Here is a 21,937-nt window from a genome sequence, read left to right as displayed (position 1 = left end):
ACCAAATTCTAAGTTATATATGAGGGAGTAGCAGTGGCAACAGCTAGGAGGAGAGGACAAAATTAGCCCTCTCCATTGCCTCAGCTAAAAGGTCTCCAGGAAAACTTGAGTGAGCAAGAAGACTGACCAGGTTTCAGGCAGAACCTTAGAGTTTTCGGAGTTCATCATTTTATTTAACCTTATTTTAAAAATAGCTACTTACAGTTACTTTCGTTTCCTCATTAAACATTTGGGGTCAAGGGAGAAGACTGGGAAAAAACAGAAAAAGTTCTGTTTGAACAGTAGCTTCTTCCTATTACTCGTCTTCCTTTTTGTCTTGCTTAAGTGAGGAATTCTGTTCTTTCTATGACCATATTCTGACCTTTTAATAGTCGTATTCTTCAAGCTGTGAAACATACAGTAAAACTCTACAACTTAATTACTATCTTCCAACATAAAGGATCCTGTAGAACACAAGACAACAGCTCTGAAAAGAATTCCAGAATCATGCAGAACCAAATGAACACAAATTTCACTGCAACACTTTAACTGGAAGTGCTCATGAAATTTTTTGACGCACAAATTGTAATATGCCTTCTCATCACTTTTTTTTTTTTTAAGTGCCATCTACATTACCAGGAGACCAATGTTGTACTGTTGTGTTTTCTTTGGGCATTCACGCTTTAGGAAAAATAATAGAAATTTGAGAACATTCAACAAGAATACAGAAGAAAGATTACAGGACTGAAAAACAGGCAGCACAGCTAAGTCCCACACTAAATTAACCCAGAGAAGTTTAGAATTCACAACATGTAAGAATGACTCCCCCATTCAGGAAGAACTCTTATCTAGGAAAGAAATGTTACAAAACAAGTCATACACAAAGCTAAGTAGGGATAGGAACTACATACCTTTGAATACGGGAAAAAAAAACCACCAACAAGCAACCAACAAACAACACTTCATTGTACAAAAAGTAGGGAAAAAACAATTTAGCAAAGTATTTCAAGTGTTCCATTACACAAAGCTTCTCATTTTTAACTACTGCCTTAAGCTATTTATTTCAGCCAAGAAGTCTTGGGTCTGAAACAGCCAATTATTCCTCTGACCTTGGCTAGAAAGAGGAAACCCATTTTAATTGGCTGTTGATGCCTAACATGTTAAACTAAGTACTATAACCATTCAGGTATGTGCCTTCAATTTTTAGATGAGGAAATCGGCAGGAGTGAAAACAAATTAGGAAGGTCAGTAGCCATAAAGGGAAGAATAGGGATGAAGAAAACAAAGCTATTTCTGCCTAATAAGGAGTGAAAAACAAAATCAAGTGACAATAAACAAATAAAATATTTGACTCTACCAGATGTGATCAGTTTAAACTTTTAGCAAAATTGAACACTTTCAGTGACAATAAAGACTACTTTCAATAGAAAGCTCAAGCATTAACATCACATATCTTTCTATAAAAGTATGGGGTTTATCCTGTCCGTGTGTTTCCTTATCTTCCTTTCCTTATCTTATCCTTCCAGAATTTCTCATCCTGAAAGCCAAGAATCAGGGAAAATAGATTTTTTTCAGAGCATAAACAGACATAGGCAGATATCCAAAACATTACCTTAAGCCATATCAGTATGTTTTTTTGAGGATGCCCCATAGGTCTATTTGCAATTGGCCAATATTATTAGTAAGACATGTTTTACTACTGGCTTAAAGAAAGTCATGATGAAATCTAATCTTTTAAACTGGAATGGGAAACATCTCTTGCAAAATCTTTTTCTGAAGATTAAGCTTCGCCTAAAGGAGAAAGGAAAAGGATGCAAATGGGAAGGGGCAGGGAATACAGGCAATAAGAAATGGTAAATATGCAAAAGGAAGCGTGGAAAAGACTTGCTGAATGGAAAAATCTACCAAGATTTGATTACAAATAATTTCCACTGTAACATTAAAATAGAAAGTAGTAGCCCAGAAATAAAAGCTAATGTTAGAAATCCTCTAAGGAATGAAAATGCCGTGAAGAAAAAAAGACTGTTTGCTATAAAACATTGTTAGTACCAGTCAGTACTAGAAAATAATCTTTTGTTTTCATTGTTCCTGTCACCACCCAAATCATTTACATCACCAACTCTCACAAAGAATCCAAACAGAGAAAACAGCCTACCACATCAGACAGTGTTTGCTAGTCTATTAGACTAACAGGAATTTTTCGGTATTGGAAATATGCCTTTTAAATGCAAGAGTTTTAATTACTAGGGATATACAGTCCCCGTAAGAACTGAGGCTGTCTTACAAACATAGGTAAAAAATTTACTGAGGAGAAAAAAACACCACCACAAGACCTCAGTTAACATTAAACACTGCTTTGCAGATCAGATTGCACAGTGGCCAGACTTTCCTTTCAGAAGCCCTCAATGGCCACATTTGCTGAACAACTTCAGCAAGAAAGTTCTTGTTCAAACTTCGGGGAAATGAGCCAGTAAGGTTCTCTGACACTGCATTCTCCAAACTGTATCTGTCAAAATAATCCCTTAATTTAGTCACATAAATGAAACAACTGTATAATTTAGAAAACGGATTTCTGGTGTTTCCAACTGCTGAACAAAACTTTTCCCATCCTACCTTCAAAATTGTCAAGACCGCAGTATTATTTGGTTGTAACTTTTATGTGAAACATTCAAACATGTATTAGATGTGGCAGTTTAATATTAGACTTTTACGAACCAGTTATACAATAATATATTTTTGTATAATCTATTGTATTCTGCCAATAAAGAATTTCAACCAAAAATCAAGATTTCAAAGGCCCTCTAAATTTTCATTTCACAATAAAAACAAACATTACTGCAAGACCATCACAGCGTTTGTGACCATTAGCAATTCCTCCTGCATGCCGGGGGGGGACACCAGTAACTATGAGTTCCATAACATGGAAGAATCACTTCATAACACAAACGCCAAGTTTCTAAAATAATCAGGAACACTGTTTTCCTCAGAGGGAAAAATAAAACAGTGGCAGGTGCACCCCCCAGAAACAAAACTGCCTGAAAATTTTAGTCAAATTTTAACACTTGCATCTCACTTGTAAATGGAATTAGATTCATCCTGTAAAGGCCCACAATTCTATGACCACACTGAACTTTCACAGAAAGTATCGGTTTCTCAGTGTGCCTTGGCAGTACCCTTTCTTTCAAAAGCAGATTAAAATTAATGGATATGAAGCAATCATTTGTAGCTCTAGAACACAGAAAGCCACATGTTTGGGGGTGTCTGCATACATGCACCTCGACACCCCTATTCAATTAAAAGAAAGCATAAAAGAACACATTTTATAACATATACAGTAAAGGCTGAAGGACCACAATAAAACTAAAACCCTGTGTTTTTCACACTTGAAGCGGGCATGACAACATTAATTTGCTTGTGGCATTCCTGAATTTGAGGGAGGGATTTAAGAATATTAATGAAAAAAAACCTTAATCCTATTTTCTTGAAAGGGCTAAGAGCCCTAAACCATGATCCAAAAACGGGCTTATTGAGAAAATGTGTTCAAAATACTGCAAATAAGATTACAGTTTACCTTGCAACAGTATTCAATCATTTTAATGGCTCTAACAACTAGCCCAACAGAGGCCTCATTACAGCTAGCAAAACTCTGGAATTCCAAGATTGTAAGGGATAGTTCAATTGAAAGGGTAATACTCCCTTTCAGCAGAGACTGTCCCAAAGCAGTTCTAGGCTTCCCAAAATCATTTTTGTATGAGTGTGACTCCGGGATATTAGAATACAAAGCAAGATGAATCACCTGTCACAGAAAAATAAACAAATTAACTGAAAATATTAACAGCCAAAAGAACTTATAATTTAATATGATCCTCCACTCTCTCGAGCCCAAACCTTAAGACTGCCAAAGACGTCTTTATTCACACAGAAATACCAAACGGTAAAAATACGCTCTTCTTCAATACACTATTCTAATAATTTTGTCATCTTGCCAGATATACAGGTCATCTCCAACCAAGGCCAAAGCAGTTTCCTTTATGACAGTTAGCCGAGCAACCATATGAAACCAAGTTTTATTACCCACAAGATCCTCAAAGTTTGCAAAAAAAGTGCTATAGCCAATCACAAAGAAGTCACAGAAGCACGTAACCCTTATGTAAAAGTGGTAACTAGGTAACCTCAATAATTCTGATTTGGGACATCAAAGCAAGGCATGTGTTTGCAAGATTGAGGCTTATATTAAAGGAGATTAAAGGAGATTTAACCTTATATTAAAGGAGATGCACACAACTCCTAAACTACTGGGCTCTTACTCTATTTGCATTAAAAATTGGATAGAAGCATGTTTTCAATAGAAAGTCTTTAGACAGTCATAATAAGATGTACTGCTTACTACAGCTGTTAGCATACTCTTCTACTATATATTCTTCTATTATAAACAATGCAAATCTACTTTGAAATGAAAGGAACCTCCTCTAGGCTTGCCTTGGCATTCCCTTTCCCCTAGGCAACCCCAGCACCTCCTGGCCTTCGTTTACAAGTTTAAAAGCATCTGCACTTAGGAATCGAGCTGGACACGCAGCATGATTTTAATTAAGGCCAGCACAAATTTGAAATGCAAGTTACTCTAGAAAAACAACTCAACTGTTCCCTTGACAAACTGGTCGAGGTCAGAATTATTTTCTTCTCCTCGTTCTCCCCCACCACGTTTTAGGTCCGAAAAGCACCAAGCACAGCAGCGTCCCAGACCCCAGGCTACAGCCAACCAAACACAACTGTGAGTCAAAAGGACCCAGACCCTTGCCCCGACACGTCTTGTTGCCCAAGACAGCGACCCAGAGGAGAAGCACCAAGAGCCAACGCAGAAAACCTCTTGCTTTGTGCATCACCCCCACCCGGCAGCTTCGGCCACCTGAAGGAAAGGCACCCACTCACCTGGGAAAGCGGGGCTACAGGCAGCCCCCAGGGGAAAAGCGACACCGGGCAAGCCCCAGAGACCGTATCCAGGCAGCCGGCCCCACCGCTCCCCGCCCACCCCCATCTCCAGCTCCACCACCCAGGCGCTCACCTGGCAGGTAATCCGCCTCGAAACGCCGCCTGGTCTCGCTTATCAATGCGGCCTTGTCCTGCCGTTGCTGAGGGGAAATAAGAAACGGGAGAGGAGTGAAAGGAAGGGACAAGGCCGGAGCCCGAGACGGCTCCGGCCCCCCACCTGAACGGCGGCCCCAGCCACCCCCACCGCCCGACCCCAGGCCGCTGCCGGGGGCGACTGGCGAGAAGAAGGAAGGAGGGCGGGCGGAGGACAGACGCCCGGGAACTCACCTCAGCCATGGCCCAGCGGAGCTGAGCCGCCCGCCCCGGCCGCAGCAGGGCCCGCAAGCGCGAAGGGGGCGGAGCCAAGCGGGGATGGAGGCGCCGCGTGACCCTGGCGGAGGGCGGGGCCGCAAGCACCGAACCGGAGGCTCCAGCGCCGCCAACCGGCCCGAGGCCCCGCCCCTTTCCCCGGGGTCCCGTCCCTGGCCCCGCCCCCGCCCTTCCCTCCCGTCATGCTCCCTGAGGCGGGAGTTTCGGAGCGCGCGCGCCCTCTACTCGCTTCCTTCCTCCCTCTCTCGTCCTGGAGCCCAGCCGGCCTCGGGAGCGTGGTAAGGCCTCGCCGGCGCGGAGCCTGCGGTCTTTGTTTCCCTCCGGGCCGGCGATCTCCGTAGGAGTTTGCGCGGCCTCTGCTGTGCTGGGCGGGGAGGGCGTTGACGGCTGTCAACGGTTTTGGGTAGGGGAAGCCAGGCCGGGGCCTGCTGCCGCCTCAGCCTTTGGGCCGCCGCCGGCGTGACGAAAGGGGTGGTGAGGCCCGGGCCCCCTCAGCTGCCCGGGCCCCCTCAAGCGGCGGAGGGAGGCTGCCCTGCTGGGGCGTCTGAGCCAGGCGAGGGGCCTCGCTCCCTACCCGAAAGCTGGGTAGTGAAACTTGGTGAGTCGGCTGCGGTTCGCTCTGAGCCCCCGGGGACTTGTCTGGGGGAGGGAGGGAGCCTTCTTAGCGGCGAAAATGACTGGTTTCTTCTTCAGAGAACTTTCTCCCGAAGGAGGCTTTATAATTTTAACCAAGAGTGAATTATATTTATTAATAAAACCTACACCTGAGTGAAGGCTCTTAAATTTGAGAATTCAAAGCACTGTTGCTTTCCAGTCCGCTCAGTATATTTGTGGAGCTGACGACTTGAATTCAGTCACACAAACAGCACATGTATGATTTGATTTGGTTTCTTTCAATTTATATTATGATGTGTAGCTATTGATGAGCTAGCGTTGAATAAATGCTAGAATACCTTTCTGAAATGTTTCTATTAGTTACTTAAATCTCTCAGTACGAAGTTGCTTAACTTCATTTTAATCTGTGAGGTCAAAGCATATACTGGCCTCATTCTCAAATGAGTCCATGTCACCGCTTTGCAATGTATCGTTTTTCTTATTCTTAAGAATCAGTTCAACTAGTCATAAAATGATTTAATTTTTTTTTTCTTGTTCACTTTTGTAGATGGAAAACGCCCAGATAGGTTAAAAATTCCACAGAGAAATAGTCCTGACAAAAATGGAGATGCATACAGTTTTCTTGTAGAGGAATATACATAAAGAAAGATGCTTCTAAGTGAGCAAGAACAATTCTTGTCCTACAATGGCGAAGTCCTTATATTTCAGCTGTCAAAAACAAAACTTGTGGAGGGAACAGCGGATAAAACAATGAATTTATGTGTCAGAAGAATGGCATTCAACAGAGACACTAAGATGTTTGTTCAGAAGTCTTCTGGAGTATTCAGCATGCGTGCCAGTCACTTAAAAATTGAAATAATTTGCTGTAGCTGTGCAACAGATTCCAGAACAGGGATTATTCTTCCCTGCATTTTGATGAAAAAGAAAAAACGAAACAATGTTGTCAAGTACCTTTTATTGTTGCTTCACAGCTCAAATCAATTTGAGCAGTCCTTTCATTTTAAATTGGATTATGAGCTGAAAGAAGACATCAGGTTGTTTACTGGCCCTTCAGTCTTGTGGAGGCATGCCAACAAGCTGTTCTACATCTCTTCTGACACCCGCACAGTTCTAAGTGCTCCTATTCAGCTTTCTTCTGTTGTGTGGACAGGTGAAATTGAGCAGGAAGGCACTGTTGTCTTAGGGATAGGAACTGCTTGTCTGCCAGAGAGTGAAGATGAGGATGAATTTTCCACTTCAGACAGAGCCATCTGGGGTAGCGAGTTCTTTGGATACGCAATCGAAACACAAAAAATGCTAACTGGCACACGCTTCATGCCTCATGCTTACAGCAGAGTGGTATCTTCTGTCTACGTCTGCAAGAAAGAAATGTTGAAAAAACAGCTCCGAATATCACTTGTTGCCATAACCCACAAGGATCAGCTTATTTGGTTCCAAGATGGTCTCCCTAAAGGTGTTTGTGAGCTTCCTTATGAGAAACCATGGTCAGTAAAAACAGCTGTAACCAGCAGCAATGATTTGCTATTTGTTGTGTCTTTTGCCACTGGAAATATCTGTGTTGTACAGAGGAGAGACAGCTTACAGGTATTTTTACCTTTAAATAGCTCCCTTTTATTTCTGTATCTTTTTTTTTTTTGCATAGATTGTCATCTTGGAAATTTCTGGAACTGAAAAGCTACATGTCTTAAGTTCTATAGATTTTGTTGTTGCTTCTGTTCAAGTAACCTGTGTGAAGAATGAGATTGTTTTGCTTTTATTGCTTGCTTATATATCTGAAAATAAACCCTGGATTCTATTATTTAATAATACATTTTATGAATCTGAGCCAAAACTTCTGTTGCTAATTGAAAGCTTCCATAGTATGAGAACTTGAAATTGTAAGGAAGTTATGAGCGTGCCTACATAATTTGTGTTAAAGTGAAAGTAAATTGCTATCATTGCAAAGGATAAACTTCTCATTGGAATTTAAAAGCCTTTTGAGTCTCCCTTCGTAGTAACAAAAAGTATGGTTTCATGAAAATGACAAGAAGAGGCCTTGCTTTTGTTTCCAAAACTCAGGAGATAAAAAGTTAACTGCTAGTCTTTTGTAATACTCTGTAAAGAAGGCTTACATAACTCAGGAAATGAAAGTTTGTCCTATTCAGTCATCAGCTTTTCAAACATATTTAAGTGTGCAATGCAACAAAGATATTTCTGAATGTCAGAAGTACAATGTCTTTAACGGATCTGCAGGTATTGCTTGTTCTAAATAAATGTTACAGCATTTAGCTGTTTGAGTATAGTGAAAAATTATTGCCATTTCTGCAACCTGTATTCTGGAAAGTGATCTTTAAAGAGAAATGGCTAGTTTTCCCCAGAGTTACAAAGGTTCTAAATGATGGAGTAAGAGTGAGAGCTTGAACCTTCTTAAAATAGTGCATTCCTCACACCTGAATAAGCTGCCTCGATGAAAAGCAAGCTTCACCAAAATGAAATCTCAAATCCCAGATTTATTCAAATATATCTATTTTAAAACCTCTTCTACTGTAGGTGGCTTCCAAATGGCAAAACGTAAAGTCTGTTCTGGTGGATGACTTTGTTGGCACTGGAAGTGAGCAACTGTTACTGCTTTTCAAGGATGACTCCAATACAGACGTGTTAAGTGCATTCAAAATAACAGATCTTGGAGAGGTCAACTATGCAGTAAGTTCAGCTTGCCTTTTCTCAGCTACTCAGCCTGCACTTACTAAATTAAGAAAGCCTCAGCAAATCATTAAAGTATTGGTGCAAAGTGAAATTGGATGTGTGCTGTGAAATGCCCTGAAGTTTGAATACAATATTCCCTGCTGTAATCATAAAATAAGTTATCTGAAGAGATTGTTCTACTTCCTTGATAATATCAACATTCTATTAGGAAATTAAACTAATGCAGTTGAAAATGCCTCATGTATGTAGCAGGTTTTCTACAATGCTTACCTTTTGGTTAACAACTGGCCTTAGTGCTTGTTAATTATCTTCTGATAATTGGGTCTTTCCATTATGTGCTATCAAACTCTAATTGCTTTCAGAAGATAAGATTTTTCTTTTAAAATGCATACTGTGATTCTGCTGGTTTTCTGTATTTCCCCCCAGATTTTTATAATGCTGTACCTTACTTTCATATTTTTAATTAATTCAGGGGTTTGTTTTGTTTTGTTTTTAGAGTGGTATTAATTATAAACATGATGTCCCTCCTGCAGAAGGATTGCAAGAGAATGGTTTGCTTACTGTCAAAGCCCTCGAAACAAGATTACAGGTTTGTACTCAGTAGTTCTACTTTCATATTTTCTCTAAATTACTTTTGTGTATCATTACATTATCCAAAGGGTGAGGTTAACGATACTAGTTTTATTGGATAAATGGTTCAGGGAGAAGACAATATTGTTAAGTATCCATTCTCCAATCAGTGGTAGTCTGTGTTTCAGTTCTCTAGGTTGTTACAAATGCATTTGGGTAATTGGAAGGTTCTAACGTAGTTTCAATTAAAACTTTGAGATAATGCTGAAACTATGCTGTCAAAGCTTCAAACAGTTATTTTACTTATAGATGTTTAAATACCAGATTAATAAAATTAGAATGTTTACTTCTTTTGCTCCACATTATATACTTTGAGATAGTGGTTTCCAGTGAGTGCTTAGGAGTGTCAGTTAATCTTGAAAATAAAGAAGAGGGTTATGGTCTGTTTCTTTATCCACAGACTTCAATCAAGTTGGCTTTTACTGTTTGCCCAAATTAGTGACCGTGGCTATTTCACTACCTGCTGATGTTTTTCCTCCTTTTACTAGCAGTTTTCTAAGGATAATTTTGCAAAGTACAGTAGGTGAAGTTAAAATGTATCCTTCTCTTAATTAGCACCGTTTATAAAACAAGCTGGGGGAAACTTGCCAGAATCCAAGTAGTAAACACCCAGCATAGTCTCCAAGATATTCTTTTGCAGTATTGTGCATGTTGGCCTATACCAAATGGGTAATTATTGACAAAATAGGAAGATTATTTAAAAAAAAAAGCTTTAGGAGATAACAAATATCAAATTGAGTCAATGATGTGAGGCTATTTTTAGTTTGCTAAGAGTGATTTAAGTATGAGATAGGAGGTAATTATTCCCATCATTTGAGAATTAGTGGAAACTTAGGTAGCATATTGCGGCAGTTTTATCTCCAGCCTTTAAAAATGGAGCAAATTAACTGGAAGAAAAGGAGGACTATGACCCATTAGGAAAAGACTGAAAAAGTCTCATTCTAATTTCTAGTTCTAATTACAAAAGAGATGTCTAAAGAGATATTATACATCTTCTAAAAGATAAAAGCGGTTGTTTGGAGAACACTGTACGATAGGTTTTTTTTTCCTTCCTGGAAGGCACAAGAAAGTAGAAGCTGGATTAATTTTGAGGACCTCTTGAGGTCCCTTCCAACCCTGCATTTTTACAGTTCTTCAGTTTGCATGTTAGAGGCCTATTGGCTTTTACGTGCAGAAGTGCAAGCTTCCTTTCAAATGCATTTTGTTTCCTGTTTCTGGATTCGTTTGGATAGTCATATATTTTACAACTGATTTCTTTGCTGCCTTCTTTCTCTACTCATTATATTACTTTCCTCCTCTACAAAATAGAAATTAATTTCAATCTCTTGCATTTGTTGATCCTTCTACTGTTGTAATGAAGATTGGCCGCCCTGCCATTAGCGGCTATGTGTTCTATCTAACTATGTTCTATGACTTTATTCTTTTGATACACCAACTGGCTTTCATCAGTACAGCTCTGTGAATCTGCATTAGGATCAAACGAATAGTCTGTTTTGCACATTCTGCTGGGAACAAGCCACTGACTGGAGATTTCATGTATCATCTGCTGGTAAAAAATTTTTCTTACAGACGCAGATTCCTTTGTAAGACCTTATTTATTTATTCATTTTAAGATCATTTAGATGGCTCATTTTCAAAGCTACATGCTAGCACAAGCATTGTAAACAAGTTGAAAATCTTCCTGTGTTTTAATGTTGTAAAAATCTTTGAAATTGTCATGCTAATAAATTTGGAAGTAGGTGTAGATATTCCTTTTTAACCTTACCTTTTCTTCCTTGTTGAGATCTCCATTGTTCTGTAGATTTCCCTGAAGAGTGAAGTATTCGTGCTGGTTTTGTCATGTGATGTATAATTGAATTTCAAGGATGATTGTTTTGATGCAATAGTGTATGGATCCTCCTGAGCTTGGGAATTTCCAAAGGTTATTTAGCCTTGGAGTGGTGTCTCTTGATATTTATCATCAAATTCAGGTCTTCTAGCAATTTACAATCAAATCATGTTTTGAGAGTCTCTGTGGAATCTCATCTTTTAGGGCAAGATGAAATAGCATTTCTCCTTTTCTCCTCTGAAGATTTTTTCTTCAACACTCATTTTAGTATCTTCTGAAGAAGACTTCCTTTGGCAGAATACTTCAGTTGCATTACAACAGCTGAGGTTACAGGGTTTCTTATGGTTTTAGTTAGCTGTTCTGGCAGAAATACAAGTCAGAAGTATATTTTTATGTCCACTGGCCTGTTCTCACCCCAAGTATTTAACAGTTTTGTAAGGATTATAATGCCAAATTATTTTCCCTATGATTAACTTGTTTCCTTTGACTTGGTTTGCTTGTTTTAGGGCAGGTATTTTTTTTTTTTTTTTTTATCCCTTACTGCTGATTTATTGAATTGCTGCAATGTCTTATTGATTTGTTCTCATTCTGATAAAGCTGATTTGGTGGTGAATAGAAAGTTGTTTAAGAAATGTTCTGTACATTTGATTTTTATTACTATTTTTAGTGTAAGTTTAAAGTTTTTATTTTTTGTCTGTTGCTGTGGATTGGCCCATTTTGATTTTGATGTGTTTTCATAAGGGATTTTAGTCATTTGAAAAACATAGAACCAGTTATTTACCGTATGAGCGGCTTCAGCATATAGATCTCTGAATTATGTTTCCCTCTGGCTTTTCTGTCTACTTTTTCCATTTTACTTTTGCTTTGCCCAGTATTTTTTAGTCTTATCAATCATGAATCTTCCTTTCTAGTTTCTTTCCTTTGTAAAAGTCCCACAGTTCTTGGCTCAGTAGTTTTACCTCTGTATGTATGGGTATTAATTTATTTATTTATGAATACTGCAACTTTAATTGCAATGTGTCAAAGCACTTGACTGTTCTACTTACTACTAAGCCTCTGCCTTAATTTGCTTTGCTTTTGACAGTGTTTCACCTGTCCTACTGTTCATGCTGGATTTACTCACAGCTCTATTGTGTTTGGCTCTGGACTGCCTTGTTTTTATTTTGATGTTTATTTTCTATTTTAAGGTGATCTAGTTTTATTTCCTTAGTTTCACAGTACATCTTGGTATATGGCAGAAAGCATGTGCATGTCACTTGTTCCAGAGAGTTGGTGGCGGGGTGCTACCCAGTCTTGGGTTTGCCATGTGGTGAATTTCAGGTCTCTTTCTTGTGTTGCTTTATGAAGAAAAAGGGCTTGCAAAAGTCAGATTGGTTAGCAAGCATACCTCAGTGAATCTTTGGCCTTTTCTGCTGCTTCTCAGTCTGTGCTTCCCCATTTGTTTTCTGTTTCTCAGTGGTTTGTTCAGGAGTTGCTCACCAATGGGAGTAAGTAACGGTTTGGTATTCTGATGACCTTGATTAGGAAGGTATTGTACAACATCTTTGTTCTTAACTCTTCCTTTTCTTCTCCTGACTCAAGTCTGGCACTGTATTATTGCTTGGAATCTGGTACTTATGATCATGGTTTGATAGGTGGCAAATAAATTTTTTACAGAACTTATCATGGTGAGTGCTACTTGCTCTAAATGCCCTTTGCCGTTGCAGCTTGAGCAGAGGACATCACGTCGCTTACATTAAGTGCTTTTTATTCAGGCTTGTCAGTTGGTTGTGATTGATCCTGATTTGGTTTTTAGGATTTTTTGGAGGGGTGTGGTGAGGGAAGTTTGGTTTTGCATTACAATAGTGAGCCTTATTCTCTCCTTGGCAACATCAGACTTCTCAGGATCTTGCTTTCCAGGGAATAGCTTTTGAGGAGCTTTCTTAAAATCTAAGAAGCTGGTCCTGCCATGTTTCGCTCGCTCTTTCACTGATACATAGCCTGCATGTGCGTCTGCAAAACTGTCAACTCTTCAATATATTTACTTGACCAATAATCAGTAGAAGTCTTGAGAAGAAATCAAAACTGATGTCAATGGAAAAGTGAAGCAGGAATAATAATGAAAGGTCTGAATATCTACATAATTTGATAAAATTTACCTTAGAAGTTTATCTTAAACTCTACGTTTAATATTGAGAGGTCAAGATTCTTAGATTGATATTTTGGCAGCAGAGTAGCCTGACTTGAACATTTTTTTAGAGGTGTTACTTGAGGAATGCCAGGATCTTGACTTAGGATACTTGCATAAAAATGCAAAGCTGAAAAGATATCTTTGTAGCTTCAATATCAGTTCTTATTTGCAGTATACCTAAGCATAAGTCTAATGATTGTTTTTATCTTTTACAGGCTGGTTACACCTCTGTTCGAGACCTACAGCAGCATTTAGGACTCAAAAGGAGGGTTATTCTTGAATCTTGCAGAGCGTTAATAGATCTTGTTGAAGAAAGAACCCATATTCTACCAACTGCAAAAGAGGTAAAATGCAGAAGAGAGTACAGATCATTTCTGAATTCTGCTGAGCCATTTGTAGAGTGTGCCTCCCTCAACCACTTCTTACTTTCACCAGTAGGGATTGCCGCTGTCAAAACTCATTAATCTGCTTTTTAAGTCTGGTTCATTACCCTAACCTGTCAACATATGTAGATAAGAGTAAATTTAGTTGTCTTTACTTGAAATTGATTTGCACAATAACTCCTTACAACTGACTTGTATGGAGGAGTAACTTCCAACAAAGAGTTAGTGACAAACAGTAGGGAGAATGTACAGTCTCAATTGGCATGGTTGCCTAGATATTTAATATGTCTGTAATCTAACATGTTCCGAACAAAGAGCTGTCATAGACCTGTGTAAGCAAAACTGATTTTATAGTGGGGGCAGAGTGAACTGTGGTCTGAGAAGGTGATGGAGATTGGGAAAATATCTTAATATGTTGCTCAAAAGAAGCTTCTGAATTTACTTGAACTGGAGGAGTTGGTCTCCCTTTCAGTTAATGTTGTGGTCCCTTCCAAGTCAGCCAGGTTTAGACAACAAAATTTCAAGAAATTAATGTAGTAATACAAAATAAATTCTAGTACCTTCAATCTTCTTTAGCCTATTAATTGTATGACACTTCAAGATTTATACGTGATGCTTACAAGGAGAGAATGACTTGTGCTTTTCATGATATCATGTTTTTTAAGAAAATGCAATTCTGTCTCTTGAATCTATTGTAGAGAATAAACTAGTTTATATAGTTTCCATTTTATGTATCTTAAAAGCGCTTCCTGCAATCGTTTGTGGTAAAACGTGAAGTAATGCTGTATAAAAAGGACTAATATCTCCAATATCTCTTAATTTATCTAAAAAAACGTTTTTCTGTAAGGAAGGTCTTGTCTCTCTCTGGGATGATGTAGAAAATCCTCCTCATTCTCTTAGTAAAGAGGCATCATTGGCGTCTAAAGTCCCAGAGCACTTCATAGAGAAATTGTGGCAGCGTGTTGTGGGTGACAGCTTGGTAATTGGAGTAAAACTAACTGAATCATTTTACTTGTAAGTATATACGTCTATCTAATAATTTCATTGAGTAGTTTTATAGAAACTGAATTTGCAGGTTAAGCTCTGCAGTAGCAAGAGTGGATTTTTGAGCTTTGAACGTTCTCATTTTGAGCATCTTTATATAAAGTGTTTCAAGCGTGTGTCTTTGTCAGTATTGTTGGTGCTGCTTGTCTCTCTAGCACTGTACAAAACAATATCTAAAAATCAGTTGTGTCAGTATAACAGCATCATTACTGGAGGCTTTTTACAACAGTTTTCTTTGACAAAAATTACGATTCTTTATAGTCTGTGTTGACATAGCTATGCTGATATCAGTATATGATGTAGATAAAGCTCTGTCTTAGCTATACAGTTCCTGATGCCTTACTGTTAACATCTTTCCATTCCTAAAGAGCGATTTGCTTAAAGTGCAAAAGAAAACATTTTATATTCTCTGATCACCTTAATAAATACTCAGCTTTTGAATTGAGCTATGCTACAGTCAAGTATCCAATCAAATAAAATATTTGCTAAGCTTAGGTATTGTGTGAATTATGTAGAACGATCAGCCATATGGTACTTAAACCTTCAAAATAATTTGCTTATTCTTATTATTGTCTTTGGAATGATTTTTTTTTTATTCTGTTCATTTCAATTGCTCAGTTCTAGTTGTAAATACTACTTATGTAATTTCCCCCTTACAGGGAGAGAATTAATTTGGAACACAGTTTAAAAAGGCAGGGTTACATGAAACATAAATTTATGATGTGCATTGTGTAACGTAAATTTTGGTAGAGTCAGAACTTACCTTTTGACCTATATTCCCACAAGTAGTGTAGCTGAGACTGTGTTAGGGTAAGCTTAAAGATTACTGATGCCACTGAAAATCGTTCAAGTGGTTGTGAGGGACCTGACCTGTTACACCCTTTGGCCATTCTGCTGGAGCTGTGGGTATATTATTTCTCAACTGCCAGATTGCTATAACTTTACAAGAAAGTTGACCTCATCTTCTTGACAGCCTCTGAGGCAAGAGATTGGTTTTGTCTGTCCCGTGTTTATTCTTTTAGTTTTGATGATGATGACTTTGCTTTTGAAAATGAAATAATTAATTCCTGTATAGCTTCAGAAATCCTCAGAATTTGGAACCATTCTTTAAAACCCAGCAGCAATATTGCCCTCTCCCCCATTTTTACAGTTGAGAAAAAAATCTGTGAAGATGAAGTCATTTGTCAAAGGTTCCCTGGTAGGCTAGCAGCAGAACCTAGGTCTTCTGGGCTCCAGTTCAGTACTATATGCAACGACCTGTGTTTATGGGGGAAAGGGCTTGCTTTCTCTCCACCCCGAACACTGTAAGTCTTTATTGATTATTTTTGTGATTCCTACCAATGCAAGATTGCAGTGGTGTTTTAAATTGCATTTTGATGGTGGTGATACTTCTCTGTAAAGAAAATTAGACATTCATAAACTTTCAGATGTCAGTGACATCTTGAGACAGAATTGATTGACAGAATAAAATATTCATAAAGAGAGGATCTGAAACAGTAATATTAGGATTTCATTGAAAGAACCCTGTGTTGAATAAGTAAAGTACTTCATACATTTCAGGAAATTACTGAATGTTTCAGGTAATACTATTTTAAACCCTTTATTTTACTCTCCACGTTCAACTTTGACTATCTATAAAACAATATGTAACATCAGAAGAGCTTTTAGTCCTCAAAGAGGGCAGAATTGATATTTTCTGTAATTTTTTATTAAAAGAAAGTTAAGTCTTTAAATTATAATTGTCATAGAGTATCTGCATGGATTATGTGGAACTTTCAACGTTCTCTGTGCGAATTAGACATCCAAATTCTTTCAGTTGAAATGAGGCATCTAACTCCTAGAAGCTCTTAGAAACTTCAGTCCACATTTTGAAAATCTTTACACTAAGCTTAGATGAAATAGTCATTTGAAGAACTTATTCTCTTTGCACAGTCTGTGACTTAACTTGGAATGATACTGGAGCTTCTGGTAGTCTTAATTGTCTGTATATATCTGCAAAGTTCTGGTTACTTGTCAGAAGGCAGAATACAAACTAGAAGTGCAATCATCTTATATGGATTTTTCACAGGTCACTGAGTGATGTCAGTTTATCTTTAGTGATGGATCAAGACTTCTCTTTGATTTCTCCAATTATTGAGTGTCAAAATAAAATCATTAAGTTGAACAAAGCCTTCTCAGCATTGTCTGTGTCTTCGTGTCAAATTGAGCCTCCTCCAAAAAAGATGAAATTGGACTTGCATAGCAACAATGATCTGAAAAAAGGGATTCCTAAGAGATGTTCAAGGGTTCAGCTGGACGGAGCAAAGACAGTCATTGCTGTTACCAGCCTTGCACCATTATTGGCATTTCATCGTGTACGTTGCATAGTTCTTCTGCATACGAAGAAAAAAAACCATCGGAATGATAGTTTACAGGAGAGCAAAAAGATTACTGTACTCTGTGGGAAAATTCTGTTAAGTCTGGAAGATATTTCAAATGGAAAATATTCAGTAAAGATATTAAAGGATAATAGTTACTGTACAGGTAAATGGATTGATATTTTTTTGATTCATAAATATATGGTTGATTTTTCTGTTTACTCTGGGTGATGCCAAGCTAAATTACCAAGGTATAATCACATCTGTGTCTTTGAACATGAACTGCATAGATCTGTTGGGAATTAAAAACTGGGTGAAATGCAAGACGGAACAGTTTTCAAAATGGAAAAAATGTTAAGTGAGTTGCTGTAAGCAACTACACACCAGCTAGCATGGGTGATTAAGTGTATCTGGAAAGGTTAATTTTGAAGATAAGCCTGAGTACAGAATGCTGAAGTCTGCGTTCTTTCTATAAATAAGGTACCGTTGATTATATGCATAGATATTATTTTTTTTATTACATACTATTACCTCTTAAATAATACCAAAGTAATTGAAGCTTTTCCTCATCTATACAGCTATTAAGGTCACTTATTTTCCTTTCTTTTAATATTCCTGATTGAATTGATTTTTGAACTGGATTTCCGCTCATGTAGTGAAAAACCCTTTTGATCGTTTGCAATGAATTTTAATTTTTTTCTTCCTTTAATGCTGTATTGTTGGCTAAAGCCAATATGTCATCTTACTATCACAGCAGGCTTTTAATAGTCTTCTTTTGTCAAGGTGATGTTTATTTGTAGACTTTTTGTTATATAGGTGGGGCTCTGTTAATCAGCTAACTATTTGGTTGACAGAAGTAGGTACAAGAATTTAGGTGAGAAGAAAATTCCCAAAGAATGCCAGAATGCAGGTGCATACTCTTCTCATAAAACTGGGAATGTCAACCAAAAATCTATGCACATTTAATGCATGCAACATCATCAAAATATTTAGGTCAAATATGTTTTTGCTGTATTTTCTTGCAGGTTCCATGGAAGATATACTTGCTGTCCTTGCAGTGTCTGTCAGATTCTCCTTTCAGATTGTGTCTTCTGACTATACATTGACTCCAGTAAATTCATGGCTACTGGGAGAAATGGAGTGCACACCATTTAAAGAATGCCACGACAACATATTCTGTCATAAAGCAGGAAATGTCTATGGTACAGTTTTTAACTGGACCCTGAAAAATCCTTTTGAAGGAGTTCTAACATTATTTTGCAGGTAAAATTGTTCAAAAACTGTAGACTATATTCATCTTGCACACACTCTATTGTATCTTTACATTATTTCTTACTGGTACCACAAACAACAGCCAAAATCATAACCAATAGGCTTCCAATAGGATAATACGATAACCATCAGCAATAACAGAGTTATTTTCAAATCAGAACTATGGCAGAACCTGAACTGCATTGTTTTAACTTTCTCTAGGCTAGAATATTGAATTACAAATAAGTCTAGTCTCCATTAATACCTGTTTGGTACTACTTGTTTTGTTCGTTTCACAGTATCATGATTTTATATTAAGTTTTCCTATGTTATTCTTAATGTAAGATATAATTTTTCTTCCACGTGTGTTGATTTAAAAAAAATTTCCTTAAAAAACAAAAACCCAAACTGATACATTTATTTCCTATCTACCATGATTTTGAAAAGGAAATAATCTGAAGAGTTGCAGTGATTTCCTTTTCTTATATACATTCTTGGACAAGTGGCTATAAAATTTCCTAAAGCAGGACGAACAAGTTAGTAATACTGCCATAATTTACAATTTAGCTGGATAAGGCTTGCAACATAAAAAGTATTTCTCAAGTATTGACAAATGTTCGCTGTCCTGAAGAGTTCAAGCTAAAAAAGAAAAGAAAGAAAAGGTATATCTCTTAAGAGTTTCTAATTTATAGTGAGGTACAATCTTTTACTCAAATTAGGAGTTGTTTTCCTTCTTTTATGTTAGAGGAAAGGCTGAAATGTTTAAGAAATCAGTCAGTAAAATCTTAAGCCTCAAGACTTTTGGTTCCTTTTGAAAAGTTAGGTTACTTGATACTATTCACTTTTGATCCAATTTTGCATTAATAGTGAGCAGTATGTTTATGGTGTAACTATGTACTTTCTGTATCTTTTTTTGCCATTGTCATGGTTTGGGCTGGACTGGCCACTGAGACAAATGACAGATTCATTTTTGGATTGATCTTTTATCCAGCTACAATATTTCTGTGATAGGTGGGAGCTACAGACTATTCTTTTTTATGACCTTTCAGAACCAAAATAAACTATGTCTGTTATAAGTAGCGGAATGTTAAGATAACTAAATTGAAATAGAAGTACTTTAAGGAAAAATGCCTTTCTGATCTGTGTGAGAAAACTAGCTACTTAAGGGTGCTTGTGGGGTTTTTTGGGTTGATTTTTTTTCATAGAATCATAGAACACCAGGTTGGAAGGGACCTTGAGGATCATCTAGTCCAACCTTTCTCGGCAAAAGCACAGTCTAGACAAGATGGCCCAGCACCCCGAACAGCTGAATCTTTCTTGCTGCTCCACTGTCGGTTGGGCTGGCTCCAGAGCAGCTCCCATCAGCAGCTTCTTGTTTGTTTGGTTTTGGTGGTGGCGTGTTGTCTTTTTTCTGAGATAATTTTTTTTTTTTTTTTTTTTTTCCATCGAAAGACATCTTCCAAGGAGTTTATCTGGGCAAACACTGGAAATAAGACTGGACAAACTCTGCATTCTTCTTAGCATGAGGAATGCGTCACTATGTCATATATGCTACACTGGTATCCAAGAGTGTAGGTTCCCTGATGATTACCAGCACTATTTTATCTTGGTTTCTTAATAATTTTGAATGTCTGATTTTTTTAAGTGCAGCTTTCCCTCTCCAGTGACGATTTAAAAAAGACAAGCTGTGGGCCACCTAATAGCCATGCTGTACATACCTATCAATAATGACAATCTATGAAAATAAGTGACTTCTTTCTGCCCCTAAATGTAGACCAGACAACACATTTCCTTTGTGCTATTACACGTGGCCTTCACATACAATGAATTGCTTCGTAAAGAAGCAAGTGATGCACAGGTAACCCTAATCATGGACAAACCTTTTAGCGTAGAATATTTATGTTGCTGAAGTCTGCTTAGCGTCAGTTCTTTTGACGTACAGTGCCTAGTGTGCATGCCATTAGAAAGCCCTTGCTTACTCTTGTATGTACAGTACACAGAATACTTAAAACCATAATCAGCATGTTTTTCCCTGTTTGATTTAAAGTAGCTTTTTTTTTATTTTCCACTATATAATTTTGAAGATATAAGGTCGCTTTAATAATAATAATGATCTTATTTTACAGAAATCTGACTGTCTTGTTCCAGTGCCTTCACAGCCTTACTAGAGTTCTTCCACCAAGCTGTGATGTAAAACTCCTGAGATCTGGAAGCAAAGGTGCACTTACTGAACAGTTAGCACTGGCTTTGGAAAAAGAAATCCTCACCTCAAGGAGTTCTTTCTTCTCAAAAGAAAGCAAAGCTGAAAACAGTTTGACATGGGATAATGAGCCTGGCAAGAAAATCAGTGATGCTCCTGTGGCTTCTTTACTGGACAGTGAGGAAGGAGTTCAGCAATTCAGAAAGAAGCTTCAGAATGAACGCGAAGAAAGCGTGCTGAGTATGAATCAAACAATGAATGGTGCCCTTTACCGGGAAATTGCTTTGAAAATAGTAGAAGCTCAGATCAGTTCAGATATCAGTGTGTGGAGACTGAGCAAGTCCTAGAAATTACTCACTTTGTTTATTTGAATAAAGTTCTATTAAGATTATACTATTGAATAACATTTATATTTTCATGGGTATTTATATTATTTTTTTTCTATAGCTCAGTTATTTCTACAGATATACTGGTATTTTGGTTGATGACTTGTAGCTGGTTTGGCAAGAATTTAATATTAAAGATAGCAGAGTCATTATTTTGTTACAGATTTCGAAAATATTATTTTCACAGTATTTTGTAATAAGTCCTATTCCAAAAACCATAATTCTTGAGCTGTAAATGAACTATATTAGAAAAAAATTAACAAGCCTGTACTGTTTAAAATAGTCCTATTAAATTTGCAAGATGACTGTTTACACAGGTAAAACTTAAGGTTGTTTTAGAAATCTGAAGACAGCTATAGAAAGGAACTAAGTTAAGCAACCAATTTTAATTCCTAATTTGAGTATGGGGTTTGACAGATTCAAAGAAGAGGCAGCTTATCTTCGTGATATAACAAGTCATTTAAAAGACTTTTAATGATACTTGAGGAATAAAACTCTGATCATACTTTGCAGCCTTATCTTCTAGAGCCCACCCTCAGACCTGAGAGATTTTGGTATGTTTATTGGAGCTGGAGAACCAGATCAGTCCTCTTACAAAATTTCAAGAACTCATGAAGATTCGCTCTGTAATAAAACGCCTTCAGGTTTGAGAGGCCCATTCCCACCCAGAATCTAGTGGTAGGGCTAATCTCATTGGTAAATCCTGGAGGAAACCGTCCTTCCTTGGATGATAACCCAGCTTCAATGTCAGAAGATTTGTTTGCTCGTTCCCTGACTCATAAATGATTGACTGCTGATACTAGCTGCTCAGTGGTTTTGGCCTGTCTCAAGTATTTTAAATAATGGGCAACTCTGCCTGTTCTTCCCTTCTCTGGGTTGATTGGACAAGCTGCCACCTATGCATCCAGGAAGAGACTGCAGGTACAACTTGCTGAGGTAGTCACTTTTTAATAATGTTTTTCCACCATTTTTTCAACTTTGTGAGGGGCAGAAAGCTTAGAAAATCCCAAATCACAATAATTTGCTTCCTTTTTTTCTCTGCTTTATGTTA

General features: G+C 37.7%; 2 protein-coding genes across 2 annotated transcripts in view; one reads left to right on the top strand and one right to left on the bottom strand.

Annotated features, from left to right (window-relative positions):
* MOSPD2 (motile sperm domain containing 2) overlaps positions 1 to 5,415 on the bottom strand; it is a 38,840-nt gene extending 33,425 nt beyond the window's left edge. Inside the window, exons 1-2 of the mRNA XM_054213703.1 lie at positions 5,296 to 5,415; positions 5,042 to 5,108 (exon numbers count right to left, since the gene is read on the bottom strand). Coding sequence (XP_054069678.1) covers positions 5,042 to 5,108; positions 5,296 to 5,304 — 76 coding nt within the window. The 5' untranslated portion in view covers positions 5,305 to 5,415. The remainder of the gene's footprint in view (positions 1 to 5,041; positions 5,109 to 5,295) is intronic.
* A 110-nt stretch (positions 5,416 to 5,525) lies between these two features.
* Positions 5,526 to 21,411, top strand: FANCB (FA complementation group B). Its single transcript, XM_054213600.1, has 9 exons — positions 5,526 to 5,615; positions 6,500 to 7,536; positions 8,482 to 8,634; positions 9,134 to 9,226; positions 13,481 to 13,609; positions 14,496 to 14,662; positions 16,761 to 17,215; positions 18,075 to 18,312; positions 20,427 to 21,411. The coding sequence occupies exons 2-9, from the start codon at positions 6,601 to 6,603 to the stop codon at positions 20,845 to 20,847; spliced, it is 2,592 nt and encodes an 863-aa protein (XP_054069575.1). The 5' UTR covers positions 5,526 to 5,615; positions 6,500 to 6,600; the 3' UTR covers positions 20,848 to 21,411.
* Positions 21,412 to 21,937: the final 526 nt, after the last annotated feature.

Source organism: Rissa tridactyla, chromosome 1, assembly GCF_028500815.1.
Source record: "Rissa tridactyla isolate bRisTri1 chromosome 1, bRisTri1.patW.cur.20221130, whole genome shotgun sequence".
Classification (NCBI taxonomy): domain Eukaryota; kingdom Metazoa; phylum Chordata; class Aves; order Charadriiformes; family Laridae; genus Rissa; species Rissa tridactyla.
This window is presented reverse-complemented; position numbering and strand designations above follow the sequence as displayed.

Coding starts and splice junctions, on each gene's coding strand:
- FANCB (XM_054213600.1), top strand. CDS start 6,601: ATGCTTCTAAGTGAGCAAGAACAATTCTTGTCCTACAATGGCGAAGTC. Junction 8,635..9,133: donor TTGGAGAGGTCAACTATGCA/GTAAGTTCAGCT, acceptor TTTTGTTTTTAG/AGTGGTATTAATTATAAACA. Junction 9,227..13,480: donor CCCTCGAAACAAGATTACAG/GTTTGTACTCAG, acceptor TATCTTTTACAG/GCTGGTTACACCTCTGTTCG.